The 16413-nt window shown below is 41.1% G+C and overlaps 1 protein-coding gene across 5 annotated transcripts in view; it reads right to left on the reverse strand.

The window, feature by feature from the left end:
- Positions 1-334: 334 nt before the first annotated feature.
- Positions 335-16413, reverse strand: part of Rapgef4 (Rap guanine nucleotide exchange factor 4) — a 305860-nt gene continuing 289781 nt past the window's right edge. For all 5 annotated transcript variants that reach the window (XM_042694172.1, XM_042694174.1, XM_042694173.1 and 2 more), the window contains 2 exons: positions 5683-5737; positions 335-1576 (listed from right to left, as the gene is read on the reverse strand). In XM_042694172.1, coding sequence (XP_042550106.1) covers positions 1449-1576; positions 5683-5737 — 183 coding nt within the window. In that variant the 3' untranslated portion in view covers positions 335-1448. The remainder of the gene's footprint in view (positions 1577-5682; positions 5738-16413) is intronic.

Genomic DNA, 16413 nt, shown 5'->3' on the forward strand with positions numbered 1-16413 from the left:
GAATATAAGCAAACACAAGTAGGTGGGCCAAACTCAGGCTGGCCTGGGGAATAAAGTGATACCCTACCTTGAAAATAACCAGGGAAAAAGGGGGCTGGATGAAGTGGTAGAGCAGCTGCCTGGCCAGTGTGAGGCCTTGAGTTCAACCCATGGTACTGTTAAAACAAGTCCAGGCTACAGTTGCAGGACAGTGGTAGAGAATGCAAGAGGCCCTGAGTGTTTAATCCCCAACACTCTCCCCCAAAAACGAAGAAAAAAATTAGAACCCTATCATTCTTAAATGGTTATAGTCTCCTGTATTAGAGGAACTGAAAACAACACAACCTTTTCTTGTTAACAAGTATATTTAATGAAGATACTAGCTGTTATTTACAGAAGATATACATACATACAATTCCTACACATTAAATGTAGTCTAATTGTGAAAACAAAAAAAGGTACTCCAAAGTTACATACTAAATAAATTAAAAAAAGAAATATTTGGCACAATATCTATTATGTAGCAAATAAATAACTCTATATCCTTGATTGAATGAACTATTTACAATCTATTTGAAAGTGCAAAACAATCATTGAAAATTAAAATATTTGTAATAACATTTAAGTCCAGAAAATATGATTTTTTAAAATCAGTAACAATACATTTGTAGCTGAAAGGTTTTTAATGCCCAGGAAAATATTTCAATTTTGAAAAAGGTTTTGTATGTTTTGTGCTCTTCTGAATTGTTATTTTTCATCTTTCTTAACACTGGCAACTTTAAGAACCTTGGTGTTTTTCAGCAGAATTTTTGTGTATGGAATCCTGATTTATACATTTTTTAGAAGTTATACTGTAAACAAATATCATTTGATACATCATTCAGAAGTTACAGACCAGTCCTTCCTCGGTTACACAGATGAGCCTAAGTGTTTTATAGCAATATGGTAGATTCTATTCCTTCAGTGATACGGCGATGAGATAGAAAAATACAACCTTGCATGTGAACTTCTGCAGTTCCTCAATGCCCTCCCAACCCTAAGCTCCAAATCAAGATATTGAGTTAAAAATTAGGAAGCCCTCTCACCACTGATGTCTCTAGATCAATCACATTCATAGCAAGTTAGATCAAGTAAACACTCTTGGTGATATTTCTCGACAGTGGCACATGTAACCAAGCTCTCCCGGGGGGGGGGGGGGGGCTTGTGAAGATGGCACAACTGGAAATGAAACAGGGTGACTACCAATGGGGGAATTCCTAAACTAGAGTGTGTCAGCTTTATGCAAGTCAAATAATTTCCTTTCTCGTCATGTAGTTGGTAAGCTGAATGCAGCCCTGAGGTGTCTCAGGATGTGTTTTTTGCTTGCTTTGTCGATCTCTCTAGTGGCAATACATTCAACAGTAGCAGGAATGACATTTTTGAAAGATTGTGGACTGGAGACAAACCATTGCCCTGGGCACTTTAGATGTCTATGGCCTGCGAGGCTCTAATCTGTGTGACATCTGTGATAAAGTTCTCTGGTTGTCAATCACACTTAATTGCCGCACATAACTCCGGACATCCTGATGGTTCTTATTAGCTTGAGCTGCATCAAGATCTGTTGAAAGAAGAGAGCAAAATTGGCATTGCATAATCTATGTATATAAGACCCAGATTTGTTTCTCCCTTTGGCAATGGGGAAATACATTTATCACCAATTTCTGGGTTCCATCAAGACCTTTCAGCATACCACAAGCATGGAAATGCTTCTACCTGATTGCTCCATAGTCTCCCTTCTGCCCTCCAACTTTTCTTTCCTGGAGTCATCTGTTTTGATCATTTCCCTTTGCATTGCTCATTGGGGAGGAGAGGAGGGTAGGAAGACACCAAATAAAAAGGGAAGCATTTGTCTGATGGCCCCTGGTGACAGATAAAAATTATTTCCTCTTACCAGCCCACCTCTGGTCTCACACTCTGAGTCTCCAGCATCTTTGATCCAGATAAGGACTTATGTCAAAAGACCCTGTTTCATTAGCAATGCACGAAAGCTGGAAGTGGAGCTGTGGCAAGTGGTAGAACTTTAGCCTTGATCACAAAAGTTTGGGGACAGCACTCAGGCCCTAAGGTCAAGCCCCAGGACCAGCACAAGGGAAAAAAAGGACAAAATTAACAACTCCTCCGTGGCTGAAGTTAGAATTTCAACTTCCCTTCTTCCATGCTACTTGCTCTGAAAGCCCAGTTACAGTTCTATTCAGGTCCACAACCCAGCAGTGTGAGCACCTGGGCTATCAGCGAGGTTAAACCCATGTCACTCACACCAGGCTGCAAGGAAATGTAATGCCCTAGCCTTATGTAGGGAATATGTAAGGACAAGGAGGGCCAGATAAAAATGCAGGCCCTGGAAGTCACACAGGAGTCATGCCCAGATCTTCCTTTTTATTTGTTTTTCCTTTAAGAAATAGGACACCTGAATTTCTTCCCTGTGAATTCTCCTAATTTTAAAATAAAAGGAAAGAAAAATAATCTTAGTTTAAACCTAACACATCTGCTGTGGGTCACGGCCACCTCTGTCCTGAAGGATCTCTAATGTGAGGCCTCAAATTTAGTTGGCCCTGGGAGTGAACAAGCTAGAGTATGGACTTCTGTGCCACAGAACAGAGCTCCCTGGAGTCCAGTTGTCCTTGTAAAGCCACCTGCCTGCCCCAAGATCATCAGAATGCCATCTGCATAGGAGTGGAGGCTGCAGTGGCAGGTCTGATGGCCCAAAGTGTGTGTGTGGGGTGGTGGTGGTGGTGGTATAAAGGTTCCTCTCACTGTGAGAAGAAACTCATCAGTATAATTATCACATAGAAATAATAGCATAGTAAACTGCCGAACACACTGTGCCCAATTTCCTCCGCCTTACACTGGCAGTGTACTCTACATGTACAATATCCTGTAATTACATTGTACATATTCCCACAATGTTTATGAATCTATTCCTATAGCTTTATCTATAGACTGTTGACTTCAGAGCTGAGCAGCTGTTGTTTACCAGCAGTTAACTGATAACTTCAACAAATGGAATAGGGATTGAAAATATATCCTTTTCACTTCTCTCCATGAACATATGATCGAGTGTAATTTGTTTTTCATTGCTGGGGTTTGAACTCAGAGTCTTACACTTGCCACTCAGGCACTACATTTGAGCCACTCAGCCAGCTCTTCTGATTCAGTTTTTTTTCAGGTACAGTTTTTTTGTCTTTGCCTGGGGCTGACCTCAAATTGTACTCCTATCTATGCCTCCTGGCTAACTGGGATCACGGATGTATGCCATCATGTCCATAATATTTGAGATGGGGGTGGCTCACCAACTTTCTGCCTGGGCTGGCCTGGGACCATGAACTTCACTCTGCCTTCTGAGCAGCTGGTATTATAGACATGACCTACTGTCCACTATACTAGTCAAGTATTTGCTGCCAAAGAGGCTCATAAAACAAATTGCATTTTATTCTGGTTCTTCATTGATTTTTTTTTGTCAGTCGTGGGGCCTGAACTCTGGGCCTAGGCACTGTCCCTGAGCTCTTCAGCTCAAGGCTAGTGCTCTACCACTTGAGCCACAGTGCCACTTCTGGCTTTTTCTGCTTAGTGGTACTGAGGAATCAAACCTCATGCATGCAAGGCAAGCACTCTACCAGTGAGCCACCTTCCCAGCCCCTTCATTGATTCTTGAACCTCATGGAAAACCTTCTCAAGGACCAACCCTCTCAAAGACACGAGATTGTGCATACAATTTCAAGAATGTCTTGGACAGACACCCCTGAAGGACCATGGATTCTAGATTTATGAACTCTTAATGTAACTGCTACCTCGTATCCATGTTCATTTTCACTTGTCCCACTGTTTTATAACCATGCCTTTAAGCACATAGTGGAGGACTGCAAAAAATTATAGATATTTTAAATCTGATGGAATCCTCATACACACGATGCTTCTAATGCTAGGATCATTGAAATTAACTTTTGTTGTTGTTGGTTTCATTTTAGTCCTAGGGCATAAACTCAGGTCCTGGGCAGTGTCCCTGGACTTTTGTACTAATGGCTAGTGCTCTAACACTGAAGCTACAGCTCCACTTCTAGCTTTTGTTGTTGTTGTTGGTGGTGGTCATGGGGCTTGAACTCTGAGCCTGGGCGCTGTCCCTAAGCTCTTCAGCTCAAGGCAAATACTCTGCTACTTGAGTCACAGTGCCACTTCTGGTCTTCTGGTAGTTAATTAGAAATAAGAGTCTCACAGACTTTCCTGCCCTGGCTGGCTTTGAACCGCGATCCTCAGATCTCAGCCTCTTGAGAAGCTAGGATAACAAGTATGAGCCACCAGAGCCCTGCCTTTCCACTCCCAGCTTTTTGATGGTTAAGAGTCGATCTTCCTGAGTAGCTAGGATTACAGGCATGAGCCACCAGTGCCCAGCTGAGAAATTAACTTTTCTTTTTTTTTTTTTTTGGCCAGTCCCAGGGCTTGAACTCAGAGTCTGGGTTCTACCCCTGAGCTTCATTTGCTCAAGGCTAGTGCTCTACCACTTAAGCCACTGTGGCACTTCCAGCTTTTTTGAGTAGTTTATTGGAGATAAGAGTCTCACAAACTTCCCTGCTCAGGCTGGCTTCAAACTGTGATCCTCAGATCTCAGCTTCCTGAGAAGCTAGGATTACAGGCATGAGCCACCAGCATCAGGCTGGAATGAACTTGTTAAAGCTCTATCTGCTTACCAAATTGAGGTTATGTTCCCTAAATTTTGCCAAATGAGTATTTAGTAGTTTTTGTATCCATGTGAGCAAACTCTGGCTTAAATTAAGTCAGTCCTCCAGTACACACAAAAAATCACTCTACTAAAACAAAGGCTTTTTTGTTTCTGGGTACTGGGCTTTCTGGAGGGAATGGTATAGGAATTGCACCATTATGTCCATGTCATTATGTTAAGGAGCTGATATTCTTTAAATGACTTTAGCAAAGAACTTCATAGGGCCCACCTCCTCAGTCCCCAAATGGATTGTGGGAGCCAAAGGTGCCAAGTCTTGGTGTAGAAGAGACCATACTGCCGGAATGACTATCTAGTCTTATGATATAACTTAACCCCAAACAGACTGAAATAGCAACTTAATAGTATCAGTGTTTTCATACACATTGAAGCCTTGAATCAATTCTTGTGACAAATGTTCAGATTTGAAACAAGTACCTCAAATTCCCTAGACTAGGAATAAATATAAAATCCTGCTATGAGACTTACCTACATAAATGTGCTCCCAGAGATAATAAATGTTATCTTTCCCAGCTTATCAACGGCAGCCCTGAGTCAACCAGGACTGCTAGGAGTTGCTCAACATTAAGCTGTGAGTCACACAGGGAGGTGGTTGGAGGCCAGGTCACTTGGTCATGGTGCCCTACTTGTTTCTAGCTGCTCTGGAAGGAGCAAATTAATTCTCTTTAAATCCATTCATTAAAATGGTTATTGTCTAGTTTTTTACAACAAGGTAAATATGTTTCTCTGATTTTACAACAGCAAAACAAAAATCCTCAAACCAACTGCACTTAAGCCACTGCCCTATTCTACTGCATAGAAATCATGGTCCTAAATCATGGCTTCTGATATAATCAGATGCTGTCCAGACTGCTAGAGTGTCTCCATGGTCTCATTAAAAAGGACTTAATCACCGAGATTGCCCCTGCAGAAAGCAGCGACATTGAACTTACTGAAGGGTTGGCTCCTGTAGTACCTCACTGTTCTGGCAGAATTGGCAATCATGCGCTACAAGGAATCAAAAGAAAGAAAGAAAAAGACACAAATGCAAGTCAGCTTAGTGTATAATCCAAAAAAGGAAAACAAGCCATTATTTATTCCTGCAATACTTAGAGCCACAAGAAACAGCATGTTCTGAGACTTGACTACGGGAGGCAGCTGGCTGATGTGTAACCTGCTTAATGATTTTAAAGGGGTGCTCGTGTTCACATGCACACGCACAAGACATTTTTAGGTAAGGGATATTAATGGCATAGCTCTGGTCTCATTGTTTGCTAGTTCTCTATGATGGGGGAAAAAGCATTTGTGACACTTTACTCTCACACTTAGAAATAGTTTGCACCATTCTTTCTTGAGGATAACATACTTTGTAAGAGAATTGGTAGTGATCTTAGATTTGCAGAAAGGCTGGGTTTTTCAGATTTCTTAGTGTTAAACAGGACTGGATAATGAGGTGTTTGATTACACTGACTGAATAGTAAGTCACATAGTCTCTCTGTAAGGTTATGCTATCCCACCATGCATTGCCAACTTCTTCAGTCTTCCAGCAAGTATATGATTTACTATTAATCATAATTATTTTCCTTCTTTCCTTTTACTTCCTTTCTAATTACAACACTAAAGTGTACACAGAAAATGCTAGAACAAAGGAAAAAACCACTTCGAGTATCATTTCAGAGAGAAAACTCATTGATAGTTTGGTATGCTTCATTCTGATATTATATTTGTATATAAACCTCTATTAAAAATAAAGAAATGTACTCCTTACCTTACCTTGTTCATGTAACTGTAATCCCTTTGTACATATTTTCACAATAAAAACTTAATTAAAAAATAACAAAGCATGATTCTATATTGTAATATGCATAAAATACACATATTTGGTTTTGGTTTGAAATTTTCTCACTGCATTATTATATTATGACTGTTTTCCATGACATTAGCATTTAAAAATTTTTACATGAAGATGGATTCCATCAAATAGATCATAACTGTGTTGATTGTCAATTTTGCCATTAAGTGATCTTCATTTCTGTGTAAATTTTTAGTTACAATAATGACTAAAAGGTGATCTTTTGTGTTAAGCTCAATTAAAAAAGCAAAAGGAGAGAGAAAAAGCTCAAAGAACAGAAACCAAGATCACTGGTTCCTGAGGAAAATGGGTGAAACCTCTGTCCCATTCTGTAACTAGGATGTGTGGTTCTTGCTCACAGTATTCTGGGTCCCTCAGTTCCTGCCTAGGCTTCAGGATGTCTCTGCTCCTCAGACTCTAAAGGAAAAAAGCCTGTAGAAATGATGGATTAATCCTATCACGAGCAGATAGCTGATGAGCCTCAGGAAAAAGACTCCTCCCACTTCTGAGGAGCTAATCTAGTCTTGCTTTCCTCTTTCATATACCCCTGACTTATCAAAGTATAAGGTAGTTACTAGCACTGGAGGCTCATACCTTTAGTAATCCTAGCTACTTCATAGGTTGAGATCTGAGGATCACAATTCAAAGCCAGCCTAAGCAGAAAAGTCCACAAGACTCTTATCTTCAATTAACCAGCAAAATTCTGGAAGTGAAGGGTGTGGTTCACTGGTAAAGCACTAACCTTGAGCAAAAAAGCTAAAGGACAGCACCCAACCCCAGAGTTCAAGCTTAATACCAAAATGTAAACAAATACATCGAAAGAAAGAAAAGAAAATGTCTTTGAGGAAATCATGAATAGCATTAAAAAATATCATAGAAAAGTGAGTCTGTAATCCTAGTTACACAGGAGGCCCAGATCTGAGGATCACTCATTGAAGCCAGCCCCTGCAGGAAAGTCCATGAGACTTTCATCTTCAATTAAACACTAAAAAAGCCAGAAGGGGTGCTGTGGCTCAAGTGACAGAGTGCTAGCCTGGAGCACAAAAAGCTCAAGGACGGTACTCAGACCCTGAGTTCAAGTTCCAGGACTAGCACTACATCTATATACCTATATCTCTTATCCTTCCACCTGTCTTTCTGTCTGTTGTCTGTCTGTCTGTCTGTCTGTCTGTCTATCTATCTATCTATCTATCTATCTATCTATCTATCTATCTATCTATCTGTCTATCTTGGAGGAGTCAGGCCTGGGAACTCCACACACACATAACAAGTGTACATCATAAACCCTTCACAGGATACCACTGCTTTGAGGACACTGGCAGACAGGAAGCGACATGGTATGTATCGCATCAGCTGATTCCTCATACACATAGAAGTGATGAGAAAAGTTGGTTCTTTGCTTTCATAAAGTATCCTAAAAACCAGCACTATCTGTTGATCGCATGAGAAATGTATCACTAATACTTCCAAGAAAATGTAGTATACAATGTATAATTAGCCTCTGATATAGGGAGCCCTGAAATAAACAGTAACTATGATAATTTTCCTGCTAATTTACTTTAAGTTGTTTTTTCACTTCTCTAAAGGCTTTGCCTGGGAAGGGCACAAGTATATTCCGCATAGAATTATTGTAATTCTTCAGATATTGAATGGAGTATAATTACCGAAAACCCTGGGAAATGCTGCCAGTTTGTCCCTCTGAAGAATAATAAAACAATTAGCAGGGGTCAGAAACCTCTTCCTATACCATTTTGTAGGGAGTAATTGTTCTGCTTTTTAGTTTTGAAAGCTAAAACATTTCCTTCTGACTTCAGTGTTTGACTACTCTTTACAGCTATACTCCAGAGGCTTCATAATTTTTAGCTCATTATGTAGTTGAAAATGTGAGAACAATTGTTTAAATCAGTAATTTCCAGCTCTGAAGTTCATTCTACCTTTCTAAATCTTTGATTAATTTTAACAATGGTTTTAATTTTGACGGATCCTTTTTAATTGTACTCCAAGATAACTTCAGTTTAACTTTAAAATCCAGATTTGGCTTTCTAAGGAAGGCCCATTCTTTTCCTTTGTGAGGTCCAGACAATAGTGTTTAATGGTGTGAACCTACAGTAATGATGTATGAACGCCAGTGGCACTGCTGGCTAATGCAGAGGCCAGAGAAGGGTTAACCTGTTATGTTAACTCCATGCTCTCATGTACTCACTGACCCATGCAATACCTAACATGCTACTGAGACTTCGCATATTATCTCAAACCACCTCCAGCCTGTGGTTTCTCACTGAGTGACTGTGTTTGCCAATGGAACACATTACATAAATCCAAGACCAGTTCCTTTTATTTATAGTCGTGTGTGTGTGTGTGTGTGTGTGTGTGTGTGTGTGTGTGTGTGTGTGTGTGTGTGTGTATGCGCATATGCACACTGGTACTGGGGCTTCAACTTAGGGCCTCACATTCTGGCTTAGATTTTTATTCAAGACTAGTCAGCATTCTATAACTTGAGCCACACCTTTACTTCTGGCTTTTTTTTTTTTTTTTTTTGCTGGTGAATAGGAGATAAGAATCTAACACATTTTTTTTGCCACAGCCAACTTTGAACTGTGATCCTCAAGTTTTAGTCTCCTGAGTAGCTAGGATTATAGGTCTGAACTACCTGTGTCCAATATAGGCATTTCTAATTATTGCAATTTTTTTTATTGTTTTGTGTAAAAGTAAAGGAACACTTTCTACTAGTTCTGTGCTCTGAGAAGCCATAAACAAACACATTTGGCTTCTTTTAAGAGGCAGTTCTTCAAATAATTGAAGACAACTATTATGAAGACAAGTATTATGAAGATCCTCCTACTCTACTCTTTTCTTTTTTTTCTCTCTCTCTCCCTCTCTCTTTTTCTTTTATTGGTCATGGGGCTTAAACTCTGGGCTTGGGCACTGTCCCTCAGCTCTTCAGCTCAAGGCTAATGCTCTATCACTTGAGCCACAGTGTCACTTAGGATTTCTGGTGGTTAATTGGAGATAAGAGTCTCAGGGACGTTCCTGCCTGGGCTGCCTTTGAGTCTCGATCTTCAGATCACAGCCTCCTGAGTAGCTAGGATTACAGGCATGAGCCACCGGTGCCTAGTTCTATCCTTTCTTATTTAGTCTAAATACTCCCACTTTATTCAACAATTCTTCATAAAACAGGTTGGGCTCTCTTCTGGATAATCTCTAAGAGACTTCAGTACAGAGAGATTATCTTCTTTCTCTTCTTGATCTAGCTGAAGTTACACATCTAATGTTACTGACATCTGTTGAACTCGTTGTGAATAAGACCTTGCAGCCTGATTCATCAAACTGCTTTTATATACAGCTACCTGCTCTATCAATGTGCAGATGATTTTGTGAATTTTCTATTTATCTTCACAAAAATCTACCTAGTCCTTATTTTTTCAATTATATTTTTATTATCTGTAAGTATTTGCACCAAGGAGTTACCATTCCACAGATCAGTTGACGAATACAATGCTCCTTGATCCACCACTGTCATTCTCTTCCATCCCTCCCAACCCAAGGCCTCCACCCAATTATCTTAATCTCATGGGATATGCATTGAATTTTATGACTGCATCATTCCCCTCTCTAAATTAGGGAAGACTTTAGCCATACCTGTTATCTTCGGTGGCACATTTATTTGTTCTCAGTAAAGGTAGCCTAAACTAAGGTTTATAAAGACACTGGCTTCATTATCCAACTAGCATAATGGACTGGAGCCCAAAATTACACCCTAAGCTGGGCAGTCTTGCCAGAGCAGGTTGGCCTGCCTGGAACTGGCCAGGTAACTCTGGCATGCCAGGCCATGGGGGAAATGCCTGATTACTCCAAATCAGGGCTGCTCATCTTTCTTTCTTTTTTTTTTTTTTTCCCCTTCCCAGCCCAGCAAACTTGTGGATTATGACACACTCCCATTAGCTACTGACTCATTACGACAGCAAGTGGTAATCCAAAGTTAAAAACAAGGAGGACAAGCTCCCTTAGAAGGTGTTCCAAGTCAGTGAAGTGGATAAATTGAACCCCAACCCCCATCTGGACTGACTTTGCTCTGAACTAATTCTGAGCATGGGGATCAGGGCTTGTTTTCAAAATGTAACTTCCGATAGTTTATGACCTGCAGGGCTCAGAGATGGGACCAACTGAAAGCTGGTGAATTCCCCAAAGGGGGATTGTGAGTGATGGACTGTGTAACCACAGTCATGCCTTTGTTTTTCCTTATAGCTAAAGAGAGAGGCACTTGGAAGCGAATGCCCTTCATGAGGCCCGAGGCACTGAGAGACCAATACAAAGGCCCTGCCCCAAGGTAACATTCCCAAACACACACAGCCTCCTGCTCTCACACAGGCAATTATACTTGGGTCCTTGGGTCCAATGAAGTAAGCAGGGCCTGTTCTCACAGGCCCAACCCAGCCTTTGTGGCCCAGGCTTCATTTCTTTACCTTCCTGAGCCACAGCCCCGTGGAAGCAGGCTGGCCTTGACATCTCCAGCCTTTCTAGCCAATCCCATATTGACTCTTCCCCCCCCCTCCCCCCCCCCCCCCCCCCCCGCCCCCACTCCATATTGACTCTTGTCCCCCTTCCCTGCCTGTTGCTGAGGAGGTACAGGTTTGTGTCTAGTGTTCAAGTTCAGACCAGCAGCCCTACAGGCAATGCTGCCTGACTCTGTTAACGCTCCCAGCTCCCCCACTCTGCCCTCCCTGGGCTTAGGCTATTTGGCCCCATGGCTTGGAGGAGTTGCCTTTTTTTTTTTTTTTTTAAGTTTATTTCCTTATTGTTTTCTTCAAATAGTTAAACAAAGGAGTTTAACACATCAACTTATGCATATCATGTGTTAAAGGCATCTTGCTCAGTTGCCCCTTAGAAGAGCTACTTTTGGACTTCAGGTCTTTCCTAACTGCCTCCCGAAGTTTTTTTGGGGGACTCCCTCTGTTGCTCTTTTAAAATCCTTTTTTTTTTGGTCATGGGGCTTGAAGAAGTCAGGGCCTGTGCGCTGTCCCACTCAAAGCTAGCCAAGTACCAATTCTGATTTTCCTACAGTTAACTGGAGATAAGAGTCTCTTGGACTTTCCTGCCCGGGCTGGCTTTGAACTGCAATCCTCAGATCTCAGCCTCCTGAGTAGCTAGGATTACAGGAGTGAGCCACTGGTGCCTGGCTCTTTCTCTTTTTATTTTATATTCGATTTTTTTTTTGTAGACACAGTCTTGCTATGTAGCTCAGCCTCCTGAGTGCTGACACACCTGGCTTATTCTTGTTCCTAATGTTTACCAGATTGCCTTTTCATTCTTTCCTTTCTCACTCCTACTGATTTGACTCTCCCTCCCACCTCTATACCTACTGAATACATAACCTTTGTCAATTATTTCTTGCTTGTCATGAGTAAATGCCCTTCTGAAATATTGTATAACTTTACCCAGACTTTCACATATTCAAGACAATAATTTTTTGTCCCACAAAATGATACAGAAATATAGTCTCTTTTCTAGAAAGAATGTCTGAAAAAGCAACCAGATGGATGTACACAATGGAGACCAGAGATAAACAGAGCTGAACTAACTTTGATGCAGGCATCATTGAAGAAGAAACATAAAGGCTGGGACCATGGCTCAAATGGTTGAACACCTGCCTAGCAGATGAGATGCCCTAAGTTCAACCCCCAATACTACTAAAAAAAAATAAAGCAGATGATGAAGGAGGAAGAGGAAGAGAAGTTACCAATACTCCCTTGCCTCCAGCTGTGAATCTTTACTATCCAAGGGGTATATGACATACAGACACGTATGCACATGTGTACCACACATGATGCTCATGGTCTACCACATATGATAGCTACAGGACATGGCAGCTCAGGTGCATTCACAGGCACCTATCCTGTCTCCTATCCTGAGGACAGGATAGGAGAGCCAGTGCCACAGGAAGGAAGGGAGCAAAAAACAAAACAACAAATCAACAACAACAACAAAAACAACCCAGAAGTAAAGGAGCAAAAGTGAAGGGAGAATCACGTCAACTACTGTTATGAAAAGTGCTTTGGAACACCCTGGATGACCAAGTTTTCTGACAGAAAATTTAGATTCAATAATTTAGATTCAATTATGGTTACATAAAATCCTTTGAAGGTGTTTTAGTACCACATTCATGACTGAAATATAATTATTCTTTTATTTAAGAACCATTGCTTGTTGGATACTGGTGGCTCATGACTGTAATCCTAGCTACTCAGAAAGCTGAGGTCTACAGGATCACAGTATAAAGCCAGCCCAGGTAGAAAGGTTCACAAGACTCTAGCTTCCAATTAACTGGCGAAAAGCTAGCATGAGTTATGGCTCAAGTGGTAGAGTGCCAACCAAGCTAACAAAGCTAAGGAGGCATGAGGACCTGAGTTCAAACCAAATTTTTTTGCATACTTACAACATGCCAATCATAATTATGCATGTTGAAGAAATATCAGTGGGCAAGACAGAGATGAAGCAAGTCAGAAATCATTTTTGACTGGCCAAGATTAAGGTAGACAGCACTGGTATGAGTAATGCTAGGAGGGAGATCATGGAAGACCTCTCAGAGAAGAGTACTCAGGAGGTCCAGCCTGCACCATGAAAAGAAGTCAGACAGGTAAAGATGGGAGAGGAAATTTCAGGCAAAGGTAACATGCAAGGAAGGAAGAAGGAAAAGAAGGAAGGCTGATCTTGCCTGGTCTCTGGACCAGAGAACACAAAGTGTGAGATGAGGTTGGGCAGGGTCTTATAACAGACTCATGTTATGGCATGTAGCATGTTTTTATTTTCTGTGATACTTTTACATAAAGTTCTCTTTCCTTCATTTTGCTTTGAACATGTCTACTATTCTCATGACCTGGGTTTTGTAATTTTTGTTGATTTTTGATAGTTCATGTTTTATTATTTTAGGCTGCTTTTATTCTCCCAAACGACAAGGACTGCTTTGAAGATTTCATAGTAAAAGCCTTCACCTAGATACTCTGTGTGTTGTATTGCTTTTAAAGCACACGTGTTGGAGAACCTGTACTTAGCCTAGTATGTAAAATTTGTATAAAGAGATAAACTCTTAAAGAACTTTTAAAGCTTTCCTTTGGGTTAGTGAGGTCTGGGAGTTGAGTGGATTTGAACATCCAGATTTTGACTCAACTACTACTTTCACCATAGCTTGAGATTCCAAGTCCAGTGCTCTCCTCATGAATCTTGAAATCTTATTGTGGCTCACAAAACCCCCTAATTGTTGCTAATTATGTAATGCCATACTTAGTGATACAAAAACAGAAGGATTCCAAAATTTCTTCAATGAATTAGCTTCTCTTAAAGTTTCCACAAATCTAAAAGTTTGCCCTATGCTGCTTATTCCAAATAAAATGATGACTTCAAAGTCATACTTATAAATAAATATACCTAAATATGGGGAATTTCTGAAATAGACCAACCTCCTAACACAGTGCTAACTGTGCCTATTGGCATGCTGTATGCAGCCTGGGATAGTGGCAGCCGGCCAGCATATTATCCTCTAATCCATTGCAGTCTACCTTCTCGGTGTTATAAATATTCATACATGCCATAGAAAGCTATGAAGGGCTTTATTCAAACAAGTTTGAATATTCCTTTATGTTCCCCCAAATGAAAGAATGTCTGCCTTCTTTTTTTTCCACATGAGGATCAGAATGTGAATTTTCTTTTGTGTGCATCCATAAATCCTGAAAACCAATACGCAACAAATTCACTAATCCTCATTTTATTCCTCAAGGGTGAAGGCATTCCAAATAAAAATACTTAAGAGTTGCTTTGGTCCTTTGATGTGACTGCACTACTGCGACCAAGAAAAGGCATCCGTGTTCCTGGCTGGCCTGGTAAGTTCTGCCACTGTCAGGAACACCCTGCCCTTCAGGGACATAGCCTACCAGCCCAACACTGTCTGCCAGCTCTGCTCACACCTAGTCCAAACTGATGGATGGTTGGAAAGTGGCAGTGACATCAATCTGAAAAGCAAGAGAGTTTCTTTTCCCAAGACACACAGGGATAGCCTCAGTTGTGGCGATGATAAAGGGACAGAGGCAGGGTGGTTTATGAAGTGGAAAGGTTGGAAAGTTAGCAACACTGCCAGATTGATAGAAGTCAGTTTTAGAAACCATAATCAAATCATCTTCTTCTTCTTCTTCTTCTTCCTCCTCCTCCTCCTCCTCTTCTTCTTCCTCTTTGTCGTCTTATTCGTCTTCTTCTTTTTAAAAAAACCATTTCATTTTCTTGTACCATCTAACTCATGGAAGGACATTTCTGAAATCACATACTTCTCACAGAATGATTTACAAATGAAAGAAAACTTATAAAGTTGCTGGAGCAGAGGCCTAACAGTATTTTTAATATCTTTAGTTCCCCCCCCCCCCCCTCCTCTTTCACATGAATAAAAATCCTTAGTTTTTAGTGGGGATATCCAAAGTAATCCTCCTGTGGGATTACATTTCTAGCCACTGAAATGGGAGGGGAGTGGCAAGATCAAGTTCTTCCCCATCCCCAATGAGAAGCAGCATGCCTCTGCCTTCTCAGCTCCAATCCCAGCAGCTAGAATGGGAATGCTGTGGGCTTCCATCTTAGACCACAAGAAACAGCAAGAGAGGAGTGAGAAACCCTGACTGCTTCTCAGAATAGTGCTGCTGCCATGACCACTGGAGCTCAGCCCATCACTAACTTGGGTTTGTATTCTTGGAGCAAGAATAAAAGAATATCTGCCTTTTTTTTTTTTTTTGCATGGGGATCAGATATGAGAGCTATCTTAACCATTTAGCTGCTGCTAGGCTAAAGGGGAATCCCTGGGAACAGGGTGGCACAGACCATTTGCTCAAGGCTTGACATAGAATCCCTTTTTAGAGGGGACATGAAGCACAGAAAAAGAGGAGCCCCCATCCCCAGCCATCTTGACTTTTCCTCTGTGGCTGGGACACAGGTCTAAGCATGGCTGGTTCTGTACTTTGTCACCCTTGCTTGCTCTGCTTAGTTAATTTTGGTGATGCCAAGTTCCAAAGTCCATCAGCTATTTAGGAAATTCTGACATCTGCATCCCTGTATCAGTATATATTTCATACTTCAACAAGCTGGCTTGGCAACCTCTCAATCTTTCTTTCTCTCTGATTCGGGAACTATTTTACCCATTTGCTGATTTCTTCTCTTTTCCCTTCCTTCCTTCCTTCCTTCCTTCCTTCCTTCCTTCCTTCCTTCCTTCCTTCCTTCCTTCCTTCCTTCCTTCCTTTCTTTTCTTTTCTTTTTTGGTGCCTCTCTTGAGGTTAAAATTTAGGGCCTAATTGCTGCCCCTGAGCTTTTTTGCTCAAAACTCGAGCTCTACCACTTGAGCCATAGCTTCACTCTCAGATTTTTGCTGGTTAAGGAAAAAAGAAGTCTCATGCACTTTCCTGCCCAGGCTGGCTTTGAATCTCGATCCTTGGATCTCAGCCTCCTGAATAATTAGGGTTACAGGTGTGAGCTATAGGCTCCCAGCTTGCTGAATTCTTCATTTTAGAAAAACAAGTCTTTTTTTCTTTTTTGGTGGAAGTGGGCAGAGTGGAATGCAGGGAAATTGTTCAATTCTTCAGACTAATAAGTAGGGGCAAATAATTTTTTCTTTGATTAAAAAAAATCTTCTAACTGCCACAGAGATGGAGATGTTCAAACTTGCACTTGGTATGGGAGTTGGGGAAGAAAATCATTAAGAAATGACTTGCCCACCAGTGTAAAGTGTTGTGAGTGCGGGGGGGTGGGGGGGAGGAGAGCAGGAGCAGGGTACACGTGCACACATACACGCTATTTCCTAAGAAGC

This window comes from Dipodomys spectabilis, unplaced genomic scaffold (assembly GCF_019054845.1).
Source record: "Dipodomys spectabilis isolate Male_0828 unplaced genomic scaffold, ASM1905484v1 ptg000174l, whole genome shotgun sequence".
In the NCBI taxonomy this organism is placed as follows: Eukaryota; Metazoa; Chordata; class Mammalia; order Rodentia; family Heteromyidae; genus Dipodomys; species Dipodomys spectabilis.